Source organism: Haliotis rufescens, unplaced genomic scaffold, assembly GCF_023055435.1.
Source record: "Haliotis rufescens isolate VD_foot unplaced genomic scaffold, xgHalRufe1.0.p SCAF_1, whole genome shotgun sequence".
NCBI classification, from domain to species: Eukaryota; Metazoa; Mollusca; class Gastropoda; order Lepetellida; family Haliotidae; genus Haliotis; species Haliotis rufescens.
The window spans coordinates 22,413,846-22,441,653 of NW_025963779.1; the positions used below are offsets into that span (position 1 = coordinate 22,413,846).

Consider the following 27,808-nt stretch of genomic DNA (forward strand, 5'->3'; position numbering starts at 1 on the left):
GCAATTGTTTCCTTCATTACCTGATGATTTTCATTGCAATTGTTTCCCTCATTACCTGATGATTTTCATTGCAATTGTTTCCCTCATTACCTGATGATTTTTATTGCAATTGTTTCCTTCATTACCTGATGATTTTCATGACAATTGCTTCCTTCATTACCTGATGATTTTCATTACAATTGCTTCCCTCATTACCTGATGATTTTCATTACAATTGTTTCCTTCATTACCTGATGATTTTCATTACAATTGTTTCCCTCATTACCTGATGATTTTCATTGCAATTGTTTCCCTCATTACCTGATGATTTTCATTGCAATTGTTTCCCTCATTACCTGATGATTTTCATTACAATTGTTTCCTTCATTACCTGATGAGTTTCATTGCAATTGTTTCCTTCATTACCTGACGAGTTTCATTGCAATTGTTTCCCTCATTACCTGATGATTTTCATTGCAATTGTTTCCTTCATTACCTGATGAGTTTCATTGCAATTGTTTCCCTCATTACCTGATGAGTTTCATTGCAATTGTTTCCCTCATTACCTGGCGATTTTGTTTATGGTTGTTACAATAACTTGATAAACTCAAACTGATATAATCTTTGACAGGAATTTAGTTAGAAGATGAAAGTTTTAGGAATAGCAACTTCTTTATTGTTGGTTGAAATCTTGATTGTCAGTGTTGATGAACAGGGCAAGGAGTAGCCCTGCAATGTCAGTACGAACAATAAAATAGTTTTTCATCAAACAAAATTAATATGCCTTCAAACAGTGGGCACGTTCCACTGTTGGATGCATCTGACTAACACCCAAAATATGTGCATGTGCATGAGATATAGTTTTGACCAAGCAGATTCTTGAAGTTTTTAAAACTATAGTTCAATTTATGAAAGAATATCCCAACATCTCACCCTAAATAAGATCCTATTGACTACTGATTGTCTAATTTGTATATTTGGCCTATATACAGTTGTGAGTATGATAAAGGTATTCAGCAGATAGCAGTAAATTGCAAACTCCCTGTATTTAAGATATCAAATCATATATGTAATCAATACCCTGCTACCTGCAAGACCACCTGATCCCGTTTGTCGCCTCTTAAGGCAAGCATGGGTTGCTGAAGACCTATTCTACCCCGGATCTTCACGGGTCAACTCAGCAGTACAGTGTTTGTGCATAAAACATGTAATGTATATAAGCAGCTTTCTAGGGACCTGATAAAAGACTTCTTTTGTGCAAGATTCATATAAGTAACATTATAGTAATTCATTCAAATTTGATAAGGTATGGTGCCTACCAGGTTCATGTGATACTGCAGTGATGCAAGTCTTTGATTCAGCTCCTCTGTGTCAGCAGTGATGATTGGCTGACTTTCCAACTGTGTCCTGAGAGTGACCAGTTGTTGCTGACATCTGTGGAGGTCTGCCTTCTGCTGCTCCATGACACACTTCTGGTGTTCATTCACATACATCAGGCTCCGGTTCAGTTTAACAGCTTCTGTCACTGGCATAGGAAAAGTTCAGTTTCAAGAATGATCTTATCTTTATGCAAGTTCTCCCTGACATAGAGATATGTATTAAACAATTATGTTTTAACCTGTACCTTGTGGAGATTACTGCATGTTAAAGAAAGGGCATTTCAAACCAGGTGTAAAATATAACTAAATAGTCTGTGAAGAAAATCAATCTCGACACATGAAACTGCTTCAGTGTATTTCAGAAGAGCCATACTACAGGACTGACATGTATAACACAACGAAATAAATATCACTGTGCAGAAATAAGTGTGTTAACAAGGTCACAATTAGTGGCATGTGTCAGTGAATGGTGATGGCTGACTTACCGGTGTAAAGTCTGAAAGTATACCCCCACCCCCCTACCCCCCCACCCATTCAAATTTCCACAACATAAGAATGAGTATACCAGTAACTCATGCATAAAGTAGTGGAAAATATTACTGATATGCACAATGGCAAAATATTTCTATGTTGGGAGCACAAAGCTCAAGCATAGTACCAGTAAACAATTATTTCCAGTGCAATTTAGGTATTGCACCTTCATTTAAGTGCTGACCACCCCCGTGGTCTAGTGGTAGAGCGTCCGCCTGGAGAGCGAAAGGTCCGAGGTTCGATCCCCAGCCGCGTCATACCAAAATATGGTAAAAGATGGTACCTCTTGTTACCCTATTTTGGGGCTAAAACAAGGACTGGTCGGCTCATAGTCAGTATACTGTGTCTGAGTGGTGTATTCATGTTAAACTGTGGCATGGTACCTCAGTGAGCTAGCACTATAAATCGGCATCAGTCCGGACTAGTACAAGCAGCCACGCAAAAACACACACATACATGCACATCGCTATATAAGTGCAATAATCTTGGACGCAACGCTAAACCCCATTTCACCTCACCTCACCTCATTTAAGTGCCTCTCACCATCACACGAAAGTCATTATCCCATCACTATCATATACCTGGCTTCTTCCACTCAAAGGAATATAAAGAAATTGAGGATGGGCCATGTCCTTATCTCTATATCTGTATCTGTTGACAGATATGTCCTTTGCCATTTAGACATTGTCCTAGATTGTTAGTAAATTCACAGAAACAGTTTATTATCATACCTCCATGTCAGAATGATGAGATCTGACTATATCACATAATTTTGATAAAATACTATGTATCCCGCCTAGGAGGGAAATACATTTCTCAGTGGGAGAATAAATCCCTTATACCCTGCCATGAAGAAAACAAGCTGCACATGGATTTCTGCCAGGATTATACCCAACTGTTAAGCAAAAAGCAGCATGTTTTTTTTCGAGTCAATGAAAGTCACATGATATAGCACAAGTTAACAGCTGGTTTCTATCAATTTTGAATTTGATTGAATTATTTTACAATGTCATATTAAAACATGTCGGTAAGATAAATTTGTTGTAACTGGATCACTCGGGGTACGTGGGGTTTTATGCGTCCCTTGTTAGTTTTTTTTTTTCCACTCCCCTCTGGCTTGTAGTATAAAACCTACCGCGGGATGTGTAAACCCCATGTACCCCGAGTGATACGGCTGCAACAAATGTTTGTAACCAACACGCAATAATCTGTCATTGTAAAAGAATTAAACCATATTCAAATTTGATAGAAAACAGCTGTTTGATTGAGCTGAGGATAGCTTGCGCTATATCACGTGGCTTCCATTGACTACATGACCTACAATACAAAGTATCTTCAATCAGCGGACACATACACTAACCTTATACCAAAACTAACAATATTGTGGTATATACTGGAATATTTCATTCAATCTAAATATGTTACTTGGATTTAGCTAATCAAATGAGAAAAAATATATATATTGATGAATATCAGAAAACAATATATTTTCATACACTTATCCTGAAAACTTAACATGTATGTGAACATAAAAAAAATCAGGAAGTTAAAACAATACTTCCATTCTGTCTTCCATAAGAATGCAGTTCTGTCTGAAATCCATGAACCCATTAAATACTACTGGCTAATCATCCAATAAAGTCAAACATCTGATCAGATCATGGCATGTTGGGCACCATTTGGCCACACACAAATCTTATGCCTTGAGGATATAACAAAAAACTTCAATCGACATTCATCTTTATATCTCCAATCTTTATTCAACTTCAAACAAATCTACACATCTTTAGTTCTAACAAATCAAATACCACACCATATCAAAACACACAAATATTAAGTTACATCAAAACTGGTCATGCAAAAAAGTTATGATTGGCACATGGTCAATAAAATGATCACCTACACCTCCAATGAGAATTGAGCCAATGAAGCCAAACTGACAATCATTTACATCTGGAATGTTAAAACAGTCAGTAATGGCCCGGGTGTGTGTAGGCTTATCACATTGACAGGGATATAGATCTGTCCCCGCGGACTAGGACATAATCGTGCAAGGTGGATATGATTGGTGTTCCTACCACTAACTGTACAACTGGCTTATGCTGGGGTGTGTGATTGTGCTGAGATTGTAAATGGATGATATGGTTACATGTGATCTGCTGCTTCATTTTCAACTCGTGAGGATTTCATGGTCTGCTGACAGGTAATTCCAGATAAATGTTTAATATGTTAAAAATCTTTTAAATTAAAGGTATAGTTCTACATCGCCATATATTTCTATATTGACTCAAGCTTGAATTATTCTTCTCAAACAGCTGTCAAAACTGAATCTGTATACTTCTCTGTGGACCTTGATAATGATATAGCATGTGCTACGTCTAATGAATGTATTGAAACTTGATGAGACGGTAAAGTAATTACCGGTAGCACCCAGGCTATTTAGAAGGCAAAAGGAGTATATATTGCTATGTTAAGAGCATGGCAGGGGCAACTTGTATTATAATATTGTACATTGTAATGGCAAACAGTTACATTGATTGTAGGCAGGTCAGACTTTTTCATATCACTTCTTAAATAAATGTTAACCTTGTTAAATGCCGGTATGTGTAAAATGCAGGCATTTAGTTGTTTTTAAAAAAAACATGCATAGGCCTGTACTTGCTCTCTCCATAAGACATTTGCAATGACTAAAACGTAAATACATTTGATACAGTCAAACAATGTTGTGTCAAACATTGATGTGTCAAATTTATGGTTGTCTAGAAGTAAAAAGCTTGGTCCCTGCATATTCCTTCTTTATTCCTAATTTTCGGTTGTGTCGAACCTTGAAAAACTTGAAGTATTTACGTAAGTCCCTTCAACTTTGACACAATGGTGTTTGACTGCCATTTGAAAAGATAAGTTACATTTGTTTTGTAAGATTTTGTAGTCATAACAAATTAAAAATAATGACCTGAGACGAAAAAAATACACACATAACATATTTATATGTCCAAAAAGGATGGCAGAATATATCACATTTATTAGCATATTAAGTGCAGTTCTTAATGACAATTTATTGTAGTTTATTAAACATTTGTGTGTAAAGTTTCCGCTTTACTTTATTCAGTTCTAGTGGACACAAATACTTTCATACAACAATGTCCAGTAGTGCATTAATACCCTTGTCAACTACATTGTGAAGTGGCCTCTGAAGGTGCTTATATAATGTCGGTAATTTTCATGTAAGGCCCTTTGCATAACTTAACTGTAAACAGCTTGCTGTTTTTCTGTGTGAACCCACAATACAATGGGAAAATAGGTACTAGAGACTACTAGGGGTGGAAAAGTATACTTAATTAAGAAAAGCATCATCTCAACATCAACCTAACCTTTTTAATTTGATGGTGGATACAACATTTACTACATAACAAAGCAAAACAAAACTGCAGATAGCATAAATTATTTCTATTGTTATGTTATCACTCCTGTCAGCAAATGTCTTTGACAAAACATTTCTAATTGAGATACCAGTGTCCTCAAAGGGCAAGGAATGGCAACATAGCAAATTTGCAGAATTTAATACTTAATCATAAATAGTTGACCAAAATTAAATTTGCAAAACGGAAATAGCATAAAAACAGATGATAAAATCGACAACGAAACAAAAAATTCTGCCACTGTGGGAATTCCCCTCTTTGGGGTTAAAACGGGTTCCAAGTGTTTGATGCACTGCACAGTTTCAGACTATCAGGCAAGTGCCCAGTCTGCAGTGGGTCGTCGCCAACAAATTATCTCGGGGAATAGTATTCAAATCTGTAAAAATATTCATTGAGATTCTGCAGGTTGAGCAGGATAGCACTGAATCTCAATCCAGTTAGTTTGATGCCACCCAAGAAGGAGAAGTATTGAAACCTGGACCATGCCCATGAGGAAGAAGAGACAACTTCTCGCCAACCAGAAACAAGTTAATGATTATCACAATGCTGTATCACATCTGGTTGTGTAAATAATGTAAATTTGAGATGTGAAGGAATAATGTATCTATTGTGTATTTTGTGTCACAAATCGTTTTCTATGTATTACAAGCATCCACCGATCCCGATCCCGATCCCGATCCTGCACAGTGTTTGATATGACACACACACACCTCAAATTACCCCCGGGCCAGCTGCTGGACAAGTAAGAAGTCACTGTTTATGGTACCCAACAGGATGCTAGTAATAAAATGTTAGTTACAGATTGTTAATTGTTATATTAATTATTCACAATATCAAGATCAAAAGTGACATTTCCCGCATTCAACAACTCAATATATACAAAGTTTTTATTTTTGTAGGATTAACAGAAATAGAAACAGCATATGTAAGAATAGCACATTGCCAATGAAAACCTTTGTCATGCACTGCAGCGCCGGTACCTTTAGGCTACACCCCCAAGTATGTTTGTTTTGGAAGCTGATTACGGAGCGTGTGATTTCAGCACTTTCACTTGGACATTTAAATACTTTCTAACAATGTCATAAAAAAAATTCCACTCGGAAACTGACATATAATAATAATAGGACAATTGATATTCACAAAAAAATTGCAATCATATATTTTCTTTAACATTGGTTACAGTATTTGAAAATAAGTGTGCACTTAAACCCAGACACGCAATAATAATACACAACTAGGCTATTGGGTATATGTGTAAAATTTGATCAGTCAACAGCAATATTTTTAACAGCTAAAATCCAAATTTATTATTTGACTATGCTGATCAGAATGTTCTCTGGGGATCAACAGAACAGAAGAGCTGCCTTATAAAGGCTGACAATAGACCAAGTTATCCATAACAGGAAACATCAATATATTCCATTATGGTGCACCTAATCTCATAACAAATTATTGCTATGTCATATATATTTATCAAATTCTGCTTGAATAATGCTGTTACTGTCACAATAATCCCCAATACCCCCTACAGAGATGCTTAATAGCAGTGCTCATACCAACCTCCTTATATACCTAATCATGGCCTATTAGGCAATTTACTGAAGCCTGAACATGTATTCATAAAAACAATAATTTTCTGTTGGTCATGTTTAGAGAAATGCTTCCTCCCTGATGATGTATAACAATTATTTAGGTGCTTTGATTAAGTGCAGTCAATGATGGTAACATTGAGACAGAAATATCAACATTTAGGGCTCGACAAGTCAAGCATACTGCCCTAACCATGAATAGGCAAATGTACAAATGTAATCAATGTATTTGTTGGAGATCAATTACTGGCGATGTAAGGTAAGACAGCGATCCCCTGGCTCACCCTGATTGGTGATTTATCAGGTATTGATCCATATTGATCATGCATTGACTCCGATCACCTGGTGGGCTCCTAGATTAGTCAAATTATTGAAGCATGGACAAGAATATTTGAATAAGTTCTGGCACTGTAAACAAATTCAGCTCCTTAAATGTCAAGTTGTGAATAAAGGAGAGTCAACACTTAATTAATAGTGTTACCTTTGCTGGGTGTAAATGCCAATCAATGAAGAACTTGCCACTGAATTACTGAAGGCGAGGAGACATTGGTAGAGGAAACATTGGTAGTTGCTGTGATATTGGTGAGTAGCTTTATTACCGTTTGAACTAATTTGGAACCCTAAATAAATACAAGTGATTCAATAATTCTTTTTTTTTTTATTTAAAAAAATATGTTTTTATCCAGTGAACAGAAAAAAAATCAAGATTAATGCTAATATCAACTATCATGATCATGTTCATTTGAAAATATAAAATATCATCTGATAAACGTTTCCCACTTTGACAAGATGAATGCAGAACCTCTTGACCTGGACACAATAATTTATGAGTGCATATCGGGCATAATGAATTTCTCACTCTCATGTTTCTTTAAAGTCATGGGTACAATGTGTGAAGCCCATTTCTGGTGTCCCCCGCCGTGATATTGCTGGAATATTGCTAAAAGCGGCGTAAAACCATACTCACTCACTCACTCTTTAAAGTCAGAGAAACAACTATGAATTAAATAATCCATTCTACAATAACAACATTTTCGGTACCATACTTAATGATAATATCTGATCCGTTATAGAACACACCTGTGACTGTTGTGTGCTGGAGTGTTGACAAGCATATGTTATATATACATGCTTTGTGTGCCATGATAAGGGCAATCCCCAGCTAAATAGAAGTCCCACTTCATACACTTGGTCTAATGTACTCCCTGATTGACACATTCATGTGTAGTTACCATGGTCAGACTAGTGCGAGGTACAACCCTCTTGGCTTAAGACATGCTCTGTATATAAATGTTTGATTTACTTGATTGAATGCAACCTTCAACCTGCTGGGGTAAAATGTCACTGTATGTCAATGTTTTAATGTGAATTCGTTGATGAATATTCGTGAATTCTTATAATCAATCTTCATTATATATAATTGCCAATACGTAGAAAATCTTTCCATGAATTTGTTCATTGTGTTAGGAGTGAGTGAGTATGGTTTTATGACAACATATCTGAAACTCCCACATATTTTAAACACCCATCGGGATTCCAGGTAAGAATATTGGTCCCCAGCAACCTATGCTTGGACAACTAACTGGATCAGGTGTTCTGACTTAGTGACTTGTGTGGATCGATGCTCGTGATGTCATTCACTGAATTGCCTGGTCCAGATTCCAGATTATTGCTGACTACGTCGTTAATCAACAAACAAAACGGATACATGGAAATAGCATTGATCGTGACTATGCATGTCATAGCTACTGGACTCCAGCAGAACTCCTGTGTTGCTGGGATTCAAACCCAGACCTCTCACCTACTGTCACATATACTGTTGTCTGCATCAGGAGATTTAGGTGAATCCTAATTACTAGATAACAACTCCGGAAAATCCATTCAACATTTATAGACACAAGGCAGTTTAGATTTTCATACAGGAAATTCACTTTGAAAAATGAAAACATACTGTCAGTAATGCTTTCTTTTTTGTATATATATTTTAATGTGTGTTTTTTTGTGAGTATCTTATAATTCCCCTCATCGAGTGACCATGTTCCAAAGTACATGTTAGGTGACACTTCCCTATTTTTCTTACAAATAAGGAGGCATGGATGGTCCAGTCATCTAAGGTGCCACAATTCGTTGTGCAGAGTTGTGTCCCTTGGGCAAGTCAGAAACCTAATATTGTGGGTCCAAATCCCGGTTCGCCCCAATTATGTTTCTAGGTTTGTCAGCACCATACCCGTGCTCTTGGGTTTCACCGAACTGGTAAACATCTGAGACCTGCACCACTTCCGGCTTTCCTCCCACATTAAGCTGACACGCCATGATTTAACTGGAATACTGTTAAAAGCGGCATTAAACCAAACTCACTCACTCGTTGGTTTTTCTCATATCTTAACTTTTTAATAATAATTTATCAATATACTGCAAACACCTCATAAAGAGAACAATCCTTCTCTTAGAGAAATGAATTTATGTACATGTTTCTGTTAAAATTTCAAATCACTTGCACTTAGAATTTGTATTTTCCACTACAAAGAACAAAGGAGCCGAAACACTGTAAATATTGGCAGTAAAAGGCATCACTTCACACTCTTTTTGATCTGTAGTTTCCAGTGTAAACTTGAACCTTATTTGAGAGTTGGTCTCTTACTAATACTTTATAATTTATTTGTGTTACTGAAATATAGGAATAATATTGGTACTGAAATGTCCTAAGTTGTTAAAGGCACTATTTATAGCTTTGGGTGGGTGGAGTGTCTTGTATTGCTGGGTCCACTGGTTGGGTGGAGAGTCTTGTGTTTCTGGGTCCACTGGGTGGGTGGAGCGTCTTGTGTTGCTCAGGGGCCACTGGGTGGGTTGAATGTCTTGTGTTGCTCAGGGGCCATTTGGTGGGTGGAGTGTCTTGTGTTGCTCAGGGGCGACTGGGTGGGTTCAATGTCTTGTGTTGCTCAGGGTCCACTGGGTGGGTGGAGAGTCTTGTGTTGCTGGGTACACTGGATGGGTGGAGAGTCTGGTGTTACTGGGTCCACTGGTTGGGTGGAATGACTGATGTTGCTGGGCCTACAAGGTGGGTGGAATGTCAGATGTTGCTGGGCCTACAAGGTGGGTGGAATGTCTCGTGTTGCTGGGCCTACAAGGTGGGTGGAATGTCTGATGTTGCTGGGCCTACAAGGTGGTTGGAATGTCTGATGTTGCTGGGCCTACAAGGTGGGTGGAATGTCTTGTTTTGCTGGGTCTACTGGTTGAAGGGAATGTCTGATGTTGCTGGGCCTACAAGGTGGGTGGAATGTTTTTCGTTAATGGGCCCACAAGGTGGGTGGAATGTCTTGTGTTGCTGGGCCCACTGGGTGGGTGGAATGTCGGATGTTACTGGGCCTACAAGGTGGGTGGAATGTCTGATGTTGCTGGGCCTACAAGGTGGGTGGAATGTCTTGTTTTGTTGGGTCTACTGGTTGAAGGGAATGTCTGATGTTGCTGGGCCTACAAGGTGGGTGGAATGTCTTGCGTTAATGGGCCCACAAGGTGGGTGGAATGTCTTGTGTTGCTGGGCCCACTGGATGGGTGGAATGTCGGATGTTACTGGGCCCATTGGGTGGGTGAAATATCTGATGTTGCTGAGCCCACTGGGTGGGTGGAATGTTTGATGTTGCTGGGCCTACTAGGCGGGTGGAATGTCTTGCGTTAATGGGCCCACAAGGTGGGTGGAATGTCTTGTGTTGCTGGGCCCACTGGGTGGGTGGAATATCTGGTGTTACTAGGCCCACTGGGTGGGTGGAATTTCTGGTGTTGCTGGGTCCACTGGTTTGGGTGGAATGTCTGATGTTGCTGGGCCCACTGGGTGGATGGAATGTCTTGTGTTACTGGGCCCACTGGTAGGGTGGAATGTCATGTATTTCTGGGTCCAATAGATGGGTGGAATGACTGGTGTTACTGGGCCCACTGGGTGGGTGGAATGTTTGATGTTGCTGGGCCGACTGGTTGGGTGGAATGTCTTGTGTTGCTGGGTCCACTGGGTGGATGGAATGTCTGGTGTTACTGGGCCCACTGGTAGGGTGGAATGTCTGGTGTTGCTGGGTCCACTGGGTGGATGGAATGTCTGGTGTTACTGGGTCCACTGGTAGGGTGGAATGTCTGGTGTTACTGGGTCCACTGGTAGGGTGGAATGTCTGGTGTTGCTGGGCCCACTGGTAGGGTGGATTGTCTTGTGTTACTGGGTCCACTGGTAAGGTGGAATGTCTGGTGTTACTGGGTCCACTGGTAAGGTGGAATGTCTTGTGTTGTTGGGTCTGCTGGACAGTAACATTCTTTCTTTGATAGGCCCAGGTCCCATTAATATTAATAGTTTATAATCTGAATACAATATCTGAATTCAGAAGAAATTATTTATGCCTAAAATATTTATACCAGTTTGTCATTGCAAAACATCATTATGAATCTACAACAGTAAGCACAGCACACACGACATGGCCTCATGCCAGGAAAAGAGTGTACTGCTGTGACTATTGTAATTGATACAGACTTAACACAATCAAAACATGAACATTAGTTGTGGAATGGGCCTCTAGGGTCACATTAGCTATCAATTTCATATTAGTATTTGGCTACCCATTCTTTAATTCAAAGTACTAAACAAAAAATATTCCAGAGGCAAGTGACAAGTCAAGTGAACGTCTGTTTGCACTCCATTACTCCCGATCCAATGTATAGCGTGTATTGCACACAGTGTCAGGTGTAGCACCCTATGACAGGTGCTTCAACAAGGTCCTGACAACTATCACAGATAATGATCATGAGTGAAAGCCCCGAGTCAACAATGATGTAAGTGGAATCATGGAGTAGTGTGACAGTGGAGTGGTTGTCCTGCACACATGACCGGTTGTAGATGAGCTGATATACCTGTCATGAAGACTGCACTGGTGAAAGTCCAACGTAGTGAGAGAGTACTGTCTCAAAGGAAGGGCACATTTCTGAGCATTGACTAGTGGGCTATTAGTGGACTGTCAGGAACATATACAGTTTATCTCCAGAAACAATTTGTTGCCTATTCCAGTAGGAATGTGTGTGCCCTAGAAACCACCCATAGCAGATCCTCCTTCAGGTGAGTTGGCATGGAGCAGAAAGTATTCAGTACAGCAACTACTGCACATGTGCACTATTGCTAAGACATATTTCCAGCACCTTCAGAGAAACAGTCAGTGAGTTGCTTGTGTTTAAATTACAATAATTATTCCTTCTACATCACCATGGGAATGGGCTCCATGTGTTAAATATAAATTTTCAATGCAAGGGAATAACCAGCCTAGATTTTCTGACAAAACAGATTCCACTTGGCGTAAAGGGCAAAAGCTGTGGAAATTATATGAATGGACCACTGAAAATCAGTGAAAAACAGGAGTTCACGAAAAGGGTAAGCATGTCCTGCCCAACTGGTAGCACCCGCCATTCATACAATTTGCATAATAGAGTAAGTATATATTGCCTGATGCAGCACAGCAGTACTCCTGCCATGCGATGTCAGCCTGTAAACAAAACCAGACAATCAAGTGATGGAATGACAATCAAGCTATGGAATGAATCACATACATGTCTGGTACAACATGTGTCAAGACTTTAATATAGAACCAAAGTACTACCTCACCACAAAACAAGACTTTACATGACAAGTTCTCTTCCCAGCTGTAAGCTCTGGCTGTTAGCTTACTACTCCAAACAAGTTAAGGGCCACCCTTGGCATGACTGATTAATTTTATAATGTGAAATAATTGAGTGGTTCTAAACTTTTTTTAGTAGTATAAAAGTCCAATATTAATTTCTAGGAACATGTATTGTCTTCACAAATTGTGACCATGATGGGAATCAAACCCACATCACAACCATTCAACTGCAATCTAATATCACTGTGTCTCTACCCATGAAAATCTGGGTTAGGTCTTCAGCAACCCATGCTTGCCATAAAAGGCGACTATGCTTGTCGTAAGAGGCGACTAACAGGATCGCGTGGTCAGGCTCGCTGACTTGGTTGATGCATGTCATCGCATCTCAATTGCGTAGATTAATGCTCATGATGTCAATCACTGGATTGTCTGGTCTAGGCTCGATTATTTACAGACCGACGTCATATAGCTGGAATATTGCTGAGTGTGTGGTTAAACAACAAACAAACAAACAAACACTGTGTCTCCCAGCTGCATATACCGACTGGACAAAATGTCAATAAAATCAATGGACTAAATAACCTTAGCTAAGATTACCTGCTAATTTACCTCTGCCTCATTTCTTAACTATCCTTGTGAAAAAATCATCCAGTCGTAGTGTCTTCTGCATCTATTATAGTTTGTTTCCAAATATTTCTTATGAGACATATGGGTTACATCAACCTTATGTTAAAAAGAAAGATCTATTGAAAGTCATTCTTACATGTAACTTTCAGCAGGTAGGCCAAACATTTTTGGACCACCAAAATTTGTAATTGGTAAGTGTACTTGGTGAAAGGTAATAAAATGTCACAGCCAGTATTCATATGCATACCCCCGGTACCTCTGGTATCTGTCACATGAAAAGAACAAAAGTTCATCTAACTTAGAATATAAGCCATATACAACATTTCAGTAATTCCCTTCTTTGAAATGAGTGCTAATGTTCTTTTGTTATTGACCAGAATATCCAACGTGAACTGGAAACTCCTGCTGAAAAACTTCAATGACAATGTACAATAAATATCTCGTGTATTGTTGAAAGGTCAAGTGTAAATAACATGACATAGTAAAGTCCATTTTATTTATGAGATTCGATCTCCAGGACCTCCAATAAACCCATGTCTATACTTTAGTACTAATCCTGCCATACCAATGGGCACACTTTGACTTAGAAGTTGACGGATGTCAAAGTAGATGCCTGTAAAGGCGACGTTTTGGTATAGATCCTTATACCCCTGACACTGTGTCTACCTTGAGTGAGTGAGTTAAAATTTAACGTCACATCGGCAATATTTCAGCCATATCGTGACGAGAAATGACGCATAATACATGTACATAGATTTATTTGGAATAAAAACCTGTCAGCGAAGGACAGTAGGATAACTAGAGTATCACAGTTTCGATTTTAAAACTAGTTTAGAATATTTAAAAGAATACATATTCATTCAACAATACAATATAAAAACGGGCTATAGATCACCAGCAACCAAAGTTAGGCCACCATACTAGGGACCGTGGGGACTTACAATACTTTTGCTACCTGCACAGCTCCCCAGCGGCATTTACACCATCCCCTCAGCTGCTGGTGACCGTTCGCAACAGTTAAAATAAACAAATATACTATGTTTAAAACTGAGGTAAGAATAAATGTACATGTACTTTGAATGCATGATGTGGTCTTACATTTCCTCTCAGATGGACAATACTTTTACGCTGCTTCAACCCCCTTATAGCCACTAACAATCTAAATTATACTTTACCAATATAAAATACAGCTATTTACACAATTCAAAATTTATCAATTAGTTCAATTTCTTTATAAAAAACCTGTAATTAAATGAGAATTGATTCTATTAAAAAGATCCGTTATTGATGTTGATTTGAAATATTTATCCCTTGCGATGGGTGTCTACCTTGAAACAATTCTTTTTATCTCCTGCTTTTATCTGGCCAGGAATCTTGTGTGCTCACGTGCATTGAACAATACTAGTACTGTCTTAAAGGTAAGAGATTGAATATTCTATCAATAACACAACATTTGGTGTGCCAAATTGAATTAATTTACATACTGGATAATGCTGTGTAAATATAAGTGAGAAAACCCTTTCCATATTCCTAAGAAATCGCTGCTAAAATGCTGAATGTGTGACACTGACTATATCATGATCATGTGTTTATGAATCACTATCAAATAGTAATGGTACCAGGTGTTTGCGAAAAGGTGAGTTTATCCTGCCCCACCAGTGGCACCCATCACAAACACATGCAAAGGCTAGTCAATTATAAACCTGAAAAAAACCCACATGGGAACATATGGTGGAAGTGAAAACAGCAAATTGCATCAGACATATATTTTGTCAATCATTCATCATATTTATAATTGTCTACCACATGTCTGCTATAAAACTTTCTGAAAGCTTTACTAAGGCCTTAAATGTTCAAACCTTGATCAAGGTAAATGAATGATTTAGAGGTCCTAGCTTGTATTGAGATACTAGGGCAAAGATCCTCAAAGACCCTAAAGGACCACTGTTTATTTCTAACACTGAAGTTCATACATCCATGTATCCTAATGATACAAATAATGTCTTCTGAGAGATGACAGTTGTAAACTAAAACTAAACATTAATAATACTAAAACAAAAGACGGTTGAATACGACAGTTGAATCTAAAATCCAACCCACTGAAGCTCACAGTTGCTCATATCTACATGTGTAGTCCTCTGTCAATCACTGACTTATGAGATAGAAAGTAGTATAGAAAGCATGTGTGTCAAACAGAGCCGACATTATTCAGGTGTATTGGGAGACAAGCTAAACACTAGTCTACATGCACAGTCACACCCCTGGTGAGCCCAGCCCTGGCAGGTGGGAACACAACCAATGCCAATAGTAACTCCCACAGCTTAACACAATGACGGTCAAGAACTCAAATATCACACACATACTGGTACCAATTTCATTATCAGGCCTCATTATGTGCTGTATATTTTACAGGCTCAACCTAGTTTGCTTTACACTGAATCTGTGATAGTTACCTTCTTGACTGCCTGTTATACTTGTTACGAATGGCGATTTTGTTACTGTGGTTAAATGGCTGGAATTTTATCAATGTGATTCATTCAATCAATCTAATTTTACAGAATCAGCTGCATCTTCTAAAGAGCTATACTCACTTCAAACCTGACTGTTTAACTTTGAAAGATAATATAAAAATAAGAGAGTTGCTATATTCCTAATGTAGTGAATGAACCAATAATGTAAGTAAAAATTTAAAATATTCCCTTGATTTTGCAATAATAATACTCTATGGTAATTTCCAGATAATTTGATACCATATTTGTTACAAAATATATTTAAGTAACAGGATATTCACTGCAATGTTGTAAATTATTAGAACTTTATACAATCACAATCAATCAAAAATGTCCTATGGTCTTTAATAAATACCAGTCAAAATTTCATAATGTGCACGCTCTAAAGACAACATTATTAAGCACCTTGAAAATAAGTACCATCTCATGCTGATTGTTGTGTCATTAGTGGGATTCATTAAATTTTGACAAATGTCAAACAAATTTAAGTTTCATGATCAAATGTTTATACAGTTGGAAAAAGTATGCAAATCACAAGTGTGAAATAAACAAAACTAATTGCAACACATTGTTATATATATGTTTTTTATTTTCCAATGAATATATATCACTAACTCTTCCATAATATACTACTCAAAAGAAGTTAAGGATCTCCCGATTCTTTCATATTGGTAAAGTTAATCTGTCATGGCATGAGAGATTAACTATAGTAATATGAAAGAATCAGGTGATCCTTAACTTCTTTTGAGTAGTATATATTGAAGTACATTATGTTATGTTAACATATTCCCAGGACTGAGTTAATTCTCTAGGTTAATATATATATCACTGGGATTTGGCTGGAGATGGCATTGAGACATTTTCATGATTTTCTCAACTTTCAATAGGACATTCTTCTAAATCTCAGTCAATATCCAAGAAAAAGAACTAATGTGAAATCGTGATATCAGGACTGCATCATATTGCTGGTGTGCACTGACTCGTGTAAAACCACAGTCGATCATGATCACCATGCCCAGGTCCTATGGGATTATATACAGCTAAGTATATACCACTTGTCATTCACACAGAGGTAGTGCTGGAGACTTACTATGGGGAAATGTTCTGGGAGTTCTTAAGGCAGTGTCTGGTGAGCATTAATTTCTGGTTCATAAGAAATACTTTTTCTGGCTTGACATAGAGTTGTTCTCTTCCATAGTTTTGTATCGATAACCAAAGAAAATATTTTGGTGGACACAATGGTCTCTGTATGAAAGGAAACAATGTTAGGTGATCAAGTGATTAGGATCTCTTAAATCAAAGACTGGGTCATTCTCGGGAAAAGAAAGAGGAAATTGATATGTCTGTGCGACAATGTGAAAGTGAAGGCTGTATAATGTTACCGGTATTAACATACGTGACTCGACAGCAATATCACAGAAGCCTGTGTCGAAACAATGCAGGACCAGACCAACCAGTGGCTAATAGCATGAGCAACGATCCGTGCAGTCACTGCAAAATCAGCCAAGTCAAAAATTGTAATCATCTGATCCCATTGATGGCAACTCTTTTGACAATCAAACACATTTTACTTCTAACTAAAAAAATGTTTGAACAAGGTCTTTCATCATTATTGATGGTTTCTGTCTTAGTCAAAGTTCTTCATGCTGGTAATCATTCAAGAAGGTGTTATGCATTCTGAATTTGTACCAAAAAAGCATGACACATAGCTATGTAATATTTCATCCTTATAACTACTTTATGTGTTAAGGTGAGGTGAAATGGGGTTTAACATGGCGTTCAGGGCTATTGCACTTAAACATTGTGTGTGTGTGTGTGTGTGTGTGTGTGTGTGTGTGTGTGTGTGTGTGTGTGTGTGTGTGTGTGTGTGTGTGTGTGTGTGTGTGTGTGTGTGTGTGTGTGTGTGTGTGTGTGTGTGTGTGTGTGTGTGTGTGTGTCTGGTGTTATAAAAGTTATAAAAGTCAGTTTTATACTATTCCACTGAGATACCTCAGTTTAACATGGCTACACCACTCAAGTATAATGACCCCAAGCTACCATTATTTGTTTTATCTCCTTATTGTTGAGCACCAGGCAGGGTAACAACAAGTATCATCTTTTAACATATTTTGGTATAACACGGCCAGAGAACGAACCACTCTCTGGGCAGACACTCTACAGCTATCCACTAGATCCTCAGTGGTTGTCCTATTATATGCAATAACTGATGTTTACTGTATGCTGATCAGACATTTTCCAAACATTTAAAGAATCTAAAATCTGATATGTATATTTTCCATAAAAAAATATTTTTACACAATGATATTTCTTCAAATAAATTTACCCCCAGTTTAGTAGCAACCTCATAAAATATCATCTTATTCAAGCCTTGGTTTAAATTGATTGAAAATATGATTTCACAACATCATTAAATGTGGTTCATATTGATTAGCATCCATGTCATTGTGGATATTATAATAATGGTTTAAATCAATTTCATAAAAGCGAACAAATATTTAGTCATTTTGAAAATACCAAACATGTCGATGCCCTTCACAAAGTTGAACATGTGCACTCCCGCTCACCAACAAGAGACATACCTGCATGTACCGTATTCGACGTAATAAGCGCCCAGGGCGCTCTCAAAATTAGAAAGAGGGGGCTCTTATTAGAATATAATTTTGGTGAAAGACCTGAAAGATCGTAAATTTTGTGGTTTAGGCTGACAGCCTGAAATGATACAAAAGAAAAGTCTGTGCGTATTAGACACGCCAGATTTATTTTTCCAGAATTTAATTAAGGGTGCATATAACACACGAAGGGTGCTAATTGGGATTGTTCACTAGCCAATATACTAGCAAATATCGCCATGGGCGCTTATTAGAGCGGGGCGCTTATAACGTCGATTACGGTAAATGTAATACTTCACAATGTGACAGTCGTATGTTGAACTCACAACACGGGCAGAACCCCTCAAACACAAACAGATAAAGCATACAGAACACCCTGACACAAGAGTCAACTGCAATAAGTTGAGTGTCACACCACAAGGTTCATGAATACATGGCCAACAATAGTATTACACCATCTGTATTCACTCTACAGTCACACTGTTAGTTATAGCGTCTTTAGTTGCCATATGCGGTGTCATATTAGCTTAGCAACTAAACAGGCCATAATGAATTTATCAAGCTGAAAAATTTACACTATTGGTATCTTTGTCGCACATGTCATATCAAATTGAAAACTTGAAACTTACAACGGTATAAATGTCAGGACCAGTACATATGTTTCCGATACAACGGTTTAATGTTAACACAAATGTTAACTATGGAATATATAATGCACTAAATGCGAATGTTTACGCAAGTATTATAGCTAAAATGGATAGCATTATTATAAAAATGCCTGCATGTTGTCAGAAATCTGCGGGCCGCTGTAACTTGGTAGCAGTCCGCATTTCCCTTAGGATGGGCTGTGTTGTATTCTGTTGCCATGTGAGGTCATTGGCATTACACGTCTTGTTTGTGATGTAATCCTATATTATGTTCTATGATGTTGATATTTGTAAATCAGTGACCTCCCTTTCAGCTTTTCTCTCAATAATTTATATTAATAAAGTCACCAACATGTCTCTTAAAAATTAATGTCTTTACACATCACAATTAATGATATAAAACACAAAACAGTGTCGAATAACAAATTCTGTACCAGAATATTTATGTGAAATATGTGAGGTGGGTGTTGGAAAATTCAAAATGTCTGTTATTGACGGTATACGGTCTCATATTAGGTCAGTAACAATCATCTTGGTGTTTTACTGACGGTATATGGGCTCATATCGGGTTAGTAGTTCTGCTCTCTGATAGGTCAATGTCACTTTGGGGCATAATAAATGTTCTTATGACTAGTCCGAGCAACAATGCGAACATTCTGAGGAAAGGACTGTTCTCATGAGTAGAATCCAAGGTCAATTATAACAGTAGCAACCAAACTATTGTGTGTTGCAGCTATTTAGTATGCTCATACCAACAGTTCTACATGAGCAGATAAGCAGTGCTAATACTTCAGTCCATGCATTGAAGGTGTGTCCATTTCTAAGAGGAACAGGTGTAACAGGTGGAACAGTCATTGAAGGTGCTACAATTTGCTGTGCAGAGTTACATCCCTTTAGCATTGCATGATCCTATGATCATGGGTTCAAATCACAGATTTGCCCTTAATGTCATGTAACTAATGCACCATGATATCAGAACACTACCATTACCTTTCAATGGAATGTAGTAATATATACATGGCATATGAACAAATGAAGGCTTATCTTTTTGCTCTGTCCTCATTTTTGTCTCAGACATAAGCATGAGAGTACTAAAGATTTACACCTGAATGATGTATGTAAATTTGGTCATGCTATTTTATCCATACCCACAATGACCATGTCCTAACATAAATTTATTTGATATAACAACATACCGGTACTACTGACTATCTTGGTGCACCACATCATTAATTTTAGTTGACTGAACATTTCTTGTGTCTGTTTGTCATTTTACGCAGCACTCAGCATTATTCCAGCTATATGACGGCAGTCTGTAAATAATAAAGTCTGGACCAGACAATCCAATGATTGACATCATCAGCATCCATCTACGCAATTGGGATATGTTCACAAGTCACAATGTCTGGTCAAGTGATCCCGATAGTCTTGTGCATTCCAGGGGTTGATAACATATTTGGAGGTGGGGAGGTGAAATTGGGTTTAACATTGTGTTCACAATTATTGCACATGCATGTATGTGTGCATCTGCTTGTACTAGTCTGAACTTCTGCTGCTTTACTAGTGCTAGCACACTAAGATACTATGCTGCAGTTTCACATGGATATCCCACTAACACACTATACTCACAGACTCTGAGCTGACCAGTCCTTGGTTAATCCCCTTAATACCAAGCACAGGGTAACAATAAGTCCCATTTTATATTGTCTTTTGGTATGACATATTCAGGCGATCGAACCACAAACTTCCATTCTCTAAGTATATGAAAGCACAAAACCTGACATAAATACATATAAAAAATATAATTTGATCCTTAACTAATAAGTGGTATTCCCCAAACCTAAGCCAATCAGGTTTCTCTGTTTGATGGAACCTCCTAACCTCATTGTCGCTAACATACCAGTAGTTGAACATGTCCAATTTGCTTTTGTCTCTTTATGATTATATTTGAGGTCAATACCTGTTTTAGTGGCCCAGAAAAAAGTAATATCGGCCTCAGACTTTGCCCTTGTTATCCTTTGTAGGGTCCATAAAAACAGGTACTGATCTCATACATAGTCTAAAATAGTATAAAAGATTTGAGGAAAGTATCTAGAATCTTTGTAACTTTTACTTGGTCGGGACTAACACACTGATTGGCAGAATATGAGGTTCACAGTTGAGCAGTCAGGCTGTTGAAGGAGAGGAACAAGTGGACATTGCTTGTGGGGAGCAACTGCTTGTACAGGAACCAGTACCACTAGGAAACATTGTAACATAATCAACCGTCAATAACTTATTGCTAGCCACAGAAATTTGAAGAGGTCTGTGGATATTGGTTGTACACATAAAAGATGCAATCATAAACTCACAAAGGCAGTTCATGGGAATAAGTATGTTGTAGGGATCATCTCAAAGGTTTCTTTTGGTCCACAATATCACTAAATGAAGTGTGATCAGGAATATATTATTTCCTTACTTCAGGCAGTGTTTCCCAACACATTGACAGCATACCTTTACTTTTGACACATCAAGTATAACATGTCAATGCCATAGAATAACCCACATGATTATCCGACAAAGTCTTTTCTCATCAAAACCAAGGACATGAACTATGAAAATAGTGATTCAAATTCTCAATGGGGAAAGAGAAATGAACAAAACTGGCCCTACAAGTTTACAATGCATTGAGATACAATAAAACAGTTATTGGTCATACCCATCACAATAACCTGTTCTCCATGAGCCTATACAATGTGTACAGTGTTTTAAATGAAGACAGTGTGTCACAGTAGCCAACTGTGGTCATATCTGTACTCCACTGCTCTTTAAGAATGTCATAGACATAGAGTGCTCCAATCTGAATGTGTTACTAGAAACAGATAAGCAGCAAGAAGTCTTTGCTTTGGTGAAAATGCACAGAAAACTGTAGGTATATATTTAAAATACAAATATAAAGATACAAATTTTATCTTTAATTAAATTTGTTACAGCATGAAGAATTTGCTTTGAAGGGGCCATCTTCAAGTTCAGACGCCATCTTCAACCGCATCTTCCAGGATTATGACAATGGCAGTGTGAGTGAGTGAGTGAGTTGATTTCACGCCAATTTTAGTAATATTCCAGCAATGTCACGGCGAGGGACACCAGAAATGGGCTTCACACATTGTACCCATGTCGGGAATCGTTCCCAGGTCTTCAGTGTGACGAGCAAACGCTTTAACCACTAGGCTACACGACCGCCCCTGACAATGGCAGAACCAGTGCGGCTGTCCAAGTCACTTGAAAATCTGGCAGCAGATGACATGACACCGTCTCTTGCTGACAAGAAGAGCTTCTCTAAATCGGTGGACAATCTGGAGGATGAATTCAGTCTTCAGTCTGCTGACAAGACCTCTGTCGATCTAAATAATTACTTTGATGATAATGAAGAAGGGACAGATGAAGATTCCAAATCAGAAACCTTTGATAACAATGATCTAGGTTATGATGAAAATGAAGGATCAAACGGCTTAGAAAACATGGAGGCATCTTTGTCTCGCATGACAAGGGTTGTAGATTCAGCTGACCAGTCAGACTGTGTATCAAGTGAACTGGAACCAAGGAAAGACTTGGAAACATCTTTCTATGAATCAAATTCAAAATCATCATCCTCAAAACACAGCAATGTCATGAAAAACATGTTAATTATTCATGGTAAAGAAAAATCAGTTTTAGATAAGAACTGGGAAGAAGTCAAAATTGACAAGGACTTACAAGTTTCTGTGAATGAATTTCTTAAAGGATTTTTTGAAAGTTATTTGAATGGAGCTCCAAATGATGAGAGGATTCTGCTCATCAAAGCTTTGCATGAACGTGCTCTGAAGGCAGAAATATCAAAATGGTTGTGTGCAAAGTTACAGATAGAACGAGATGGTTGGTCACTGAAACTGAGGATGGCCCTGAAGGAGGTTGAGGAGAACAGGAAGACAGCACTAAAGGCAGCAGCAATACTCCAGGACTGCAGCAGCCAGCTCCGCCTTCTGCTGGAGTGTTTCAGCATCAGTGACTCACTGCTGGACTCCATACCTCACAGCAGTAGCAGGGAAGAAATACAGGTAGGTGAAGATTCTATATATAGTAAAATTATTTTCTGCATGGAAGAAATTTAATTCACGAAAAAAATATTGAATTTATAAAAGAAAGAAAGAAAATGGTTTTTAAAAAAACAACTTCTTGTGAAAATGTATTTCAAAAGTTCTTTTTAGGTAATTAAGAACTGATCTGGCTTCATATGGCAAAAAAGACAGAATAAAAAAATATCAAAAGTCCACCTAAACAGTTTATATTGCATAATAAAATACTTTTGACAACATTGTTGTACTAGAGATCCCTGGAACTGTTGGTGGAGATCTGTAATGCCTTGATGGAGGACCGTTTCCAGTGCATGCAGCTTCTGGACATGGAGGAGGAGGAGCAGGAAGGGGGAGAGATGCTGGCTGTGAGGCTGCGGCAGCAACTTCTGGTGCAGCAACACTCATGCAAACATCAGGTGCAGGAGGCCACAGAGAAAACCAAGCAGGCCGAATCAGAGAACCTGAAGCTGCTGAAGGAGGTGGTAAAGATGAAGAAAGTGCTTGGACAGAAGCAGCAAGATGTAGAATGGCTGCGTCAACAGATGACTGACATCAATGAAGTGGTAGCAGCTAAACAGGTGAGGATGGCCAATTGAAGATAGACAGCCATTGTTTAACCAGTCTTAATATGATGCAATTGTGATGACGACACAATATAAATTTCAATGTTGAATGTGCTAATAAATGTATCAAAAGTAATTTCATTTCCAAAGGTACATTGCAGGTTATTAGCATGACATTCAAGAACAGGAAACAGCTTTATGCAAGTCACTTGCTAGGTGCTATGTACATCAAATTGACAATTCATCGCATATATCAATAAACAACACTAATGATGATGGTTTAGATTTTACTGCTGGCAGAGCAGATGGTGTTCAAATCAGTAACATTGTCAGCCAGGTAATAGACAATACTCAATCATGTAACAAATGTTATACATGTATTTGGTATAACACCTTCTTAGTAAAGTACAGATTTGCGTACTTTTTTTGCGGTTGAGTCCCAAATATAACATTTATTACAATGGACCTATTTCTAAATGGCATTGCATGTTCATATACTCACTTATACTTGTATACAGTAGCATGGCTAGATGTTTTTTTAGGACCAGTTCTTTTCAACACCGGCTGGACATACTGACAAGTAAATAGTCCCATGGTACAATGACACACAATCAACAAAGTCACCGGGTCTGACCACCTTGTTAATTGTTGCCTTTGGTTGATGGAGGCCAGTTCTAACACATAATCATGTAATTTATACATATAAATAACTTTTGCTGAAATCAGAAAAGATATGTGACTAAACCAGTGGACCACTCCACACATTCTAAAAGTTATTTGTTAGAGCCATTTGTTTGCGTCCATATATTCAGCTTTACCTACAAGCTTTATTTATCTCAAGCATGCATGATCAAAATATATAGTGCACGATTCAATTAGAAACATAACAAGACACATCACAAATGTTAAGTATGAATATCAATGTTCTATATTTACCACCAGTAAGAATAATGAACACAATCGTATGTCTGCATTCAGGTGAAGGTGCTGGATAAATCGACATCAACAGAATCAACGGCTGACCAGTCCAGACCAAACAAGTCTCAGAGACCATTAACAGAAAGTGTCATTTCCACACAAAAGACATCTTCTACCAAAATGAGCCAGAGGCCAGCAACTGAAACCCAGACGTCCACAAAAGGCAAAGAGGCCTCTGTGATCCATATATCCCAGGAGAAACTCCATGCACTGAAACAGAGGGCCAAGAAACTAGAGGATTCCCTCCATGATGCCATAGCAAGCATGGACAGACTGCGCAAATCCACAGGGCCAGTGACTAACAGCCACAACCTCAGCTTAGCAAATGACATTGACCTGTCCCCTCTGATACTAAATGGAGATGGGCAGGCATCTTCAAGTAGACATACCGGCAGCAAAAAGAATTGGCAAAGAGCTTCTTTTGAAGTGAAAGGTGCTCCGAATACAATGACAACAAAAACTCTCAATCCTATACCGAAACTGAATCTTAAGCATTCAAGTAAACACAACGATAAACGTAGCATATCTGAGAGAGGTCCTCCCAAGGAAACATACAGGCAACTTGAAGTAAAAAAGACTGCAGAATTGTCTGCAACTCTGGCTCATCTCAAAGCTTTCAAACCTCAGGTAGGCAAGGTATCCAAGTGCCTCAGGTGTCAGAAATTGTTTCGGTCAATCGACAATCACAAGTTGGCCTGTCTCTACCATGCTAAGAGTAAAGAGCGAGTAGAGAAGTATACTGAAGGTGGTCAACTGGTTCGTGTTCTGTATATGTGGACTTGCTGTAAACAAGAGGTGGACTCGGAAGGGTGCTGCTATGGACAGCATGTATGACATCAGCCTTATACTGTCCATATTGTGTAGGATATACTCAGGATAATGTGTGGGTGATTGAGATTGTTGTCACGCCACCTAACTTTCAGTATTTCAGGTGTATGAAGTGTCAGCCAAATGTAGGAGGAAAGGATAATGTGACACAGCTGAACCTTCTAGCAAGGATATGGTCCTGACAGTCTAAAGGATAATAATTTAAGCTCCCTGGGATTGGATGGTTAGGTTTGCTTACTAGGTTGATTTCATGTCAATCACTGGATTGTCTGGTCAAGACTGGGATGTACTACCATGCCTTGGCGCCTTACACCACTGGGCCAACCATGTAGTGTAATGAGTTTTTCTGTGAACAGCTAGTGTCATTGTGATAGTTTGATGGTGATTCATGGGCACATCCATATGATATGGTCGGAATCTTTCTGTGGACTGCTTTTAGCTGAGATTTCCTACATGATTATGGAAATGGTTTTGTTTCTATTATTTATGTGTGCTCCAATATTTGGGCATCTTTTTGGCAAGTACTTGAGGGGAACCATGGATATTAAGCCTGCCTAAGAACCAGCGTTTGAAATTGGCACTAGTCCTGTAGTCCTTGCCAAACTGCCCAATAGTTAAGGTATCATAAGGACTAGTAGAAATTTGCACTTTTCAAAGGTTTTGCTGTATGTTATCATTATAAGGACTAGTGGACTAAAACTGTTAGTTTCTACCGCTGAAGAACCGTTTACGTGTATGAAGAAATTGTATGTAATAGCATGAACTCTATTTAGTTTTTATTTATTGACTCTTCAGAAACAGGTCTTTTGGCTAGGCATTTTTTTACATGACAACTGATTTGTTTTGTCATGATTCTTCTAACGCAGACACTTGTTTATGTCAGGGTGAATCAATTTTGGGGGCATACATAACACAACCACAACTTCCTCGAAACCAATTTATTTTTGTCACACAATAATTGGTTCATTGACATGAATGAATGCTCCATAAAAGAATATGAATTAATGAAAACGTTGTACATGTACCTGCTCATGGTATATGTTGAAAAGATATGCAAGATATTGGAAAATAAGAATACACTTACAAACACGAATTGTTGAAATATATTCATTTTATGAAGATAAATCCTGTTCTCATTCAACTGGTGAAGAGTAATGTGAACTGTCAACTATGCAATAATATAGTGATATTTCTGTAATGGTGTTCCATTTTGTCAAAGAAGGATCTATGACTACACATTTTAGCTGCGATATGAATTTTTCTTTTACTGTGATATCATTGTGATAATTGAATTTATTTGAAATAAACAAAACATCTCTTATAAAACATTGTAAGTAGTTTAAAAACCAGACTGGTACTGACTTTTGACTGAAGTGCAACTTCACATTTCATTCGAAATAACAATTACTCTAAAAACAATTGTAAACAATAACCATTGTATGATTTTCTTCTTTCATAACATATACTACAGTGATCACTACAAAGCTACCTTTGGGGTCCAAACAATTTATGAGAGTTATAGACGATCAGCTGTTTAACCGAGGTGGAGTCATAGGGGGTAGATAACCAACACAACAGTACATGCTCTGCCCACCTAACATGATCTATGCTGCACGTTTCAGAGTTTGAAAAAAGATTAGAATAGTAGTTGTTTAAGATTCATAGCGTAAACAAAAGATTTATCAAGTGTTATGCACTTTAAAAAAAACCCATCGTATTGCTTCAGCAAATTCAGGTGTCTATATAGCGATAATCTGTCTGTGGTTTCTGTAAATAAATCTACCAATCACTTCACTCACGGTTTCGTCGAAATGTATGTTTATAATATTGAATAAAACTCATAAAATATACTACAAACATAAGTCCCGACATACATTGAACACGTTTTTAGAACCAGATAGTATAATAATGGGATTAAATTGCGTGCTTCAGTTCGGATTTGTTGTCTGGTATTTCCGGTGTTACACACTCACAGTGAGCAGCTGATAATGGTTTTTTTAGATGCATTACCACGCGCTATAACAGAGTTAGCGCTATATTGATATTGAATTAATTGGTGATCGAATTACAGGAAAAAGGATTTTTAATAAGATAGATAGATAGATAGATAGATATTAATAAGTTGTCTGTCCTACCTGGCACTCAAGAATATCCCTATCACAAGTTGAGTAGTATATACAGGTATGTTCATTCTGCTGCTTCAATATATTGATATGCAACAGACGCTTTAATAAAAACGTTTGCCATATCCTCGTGAAACTGAACTGCAGCATGTAGAACTCTCCTGGTGGACTAAATTCTTTTCGTAATTCAGACCATCTACTCAAGAAATGTGATTGTGTAATGGTTATTCATCAAACCTACTCCCAGTGCACGAACACATGCATGCATGCATTTCTGAAAGTAGTTC

General features: G+C 38.0%; 2 protein-coding genes across 5 annotated transcripts in view; one reads left to right on the forward strand and one right to left on the reverse strand.

The window, feature by feature from the left end:
- Nucleotides 1-27,808, reverse strand: part of LOC124131710 (coiled-coil domain-containing protein 73-like) — a 156,654-nt gene that overhangs the window by 8,036 nt on the left and 120,810 nt on the right. For both annotated transcript variants that reach the window (XM_048393298.1, XM_048393304.1), the window contains exon 7: nt 1,299-1,504. In XM_048393298.1, the coding sequence (XP_048249255.1) occupies nt 1,299-1,504 (206 nt within the window). The remainder of the gene's footprint in view (nt 1-1,298; nt 1,505-27,808) is intronic.
- Nucleotides 3,868-27,168, forward strand: LOC125378218. 3 transcript variants are annotated; one of them, XM_048393318.1, is made up of 4 exons: nt 3,868-4,092; nt 21,908-23,011; nt 23,281-23,607; nt 24,571-27,168. In XM_048393318.1, exons 2-4 carry the CDS (start codon nt 22,166-22,168, stop codon nt 25,402-25,404), a joined length of 2,007 nt encoding a protein of 668 aa, XP_048249275.1. In that variant the 5' UTR covers nt 3,868-4,092; nt 21,908-22,165; the 3' UTR covers nt 25,405-27,168. The 3 variants fall into 3 exon arrangements, with proteins under 3 accessions (XP_048249275.1, XP_048249277.1, XP_048249281.1); XM_048393320.1 differs by lacking the exon at nt 3,868-4,092 and adding an exon at nt 11,460-11,986; XM_048393324.1 differs by lacking the exon at nt 3,868-4,092 and adding an exon at nt 12,001-12,083.

Excerpts from the sequence above, each read along its gene's own strand:
- LOC125378218 (XM_048393318.1), top strand. The coding sequence starts at position 22,166 with ATGGCAGAACCAGTGCGGCTGTCCAAGTCACTTGAAAATCTGGCAGCA. Across the intron at positions 23,012-23,280 it reads GTAGCAGGGAAGAAATACAG|AGATCCCTGGAACTGTTGGT; the intron begins GTAGGTGAAGAT and ends TTGTTGTACTAG. Across the intron at positions 23,608-24,570 it reads AAGTGGTAGCAGCTAAACAG|GTGAAGGTGCTGGATAAATC; the intron begins GTGAGGATGGCC and ends GTCTGCATTCAG.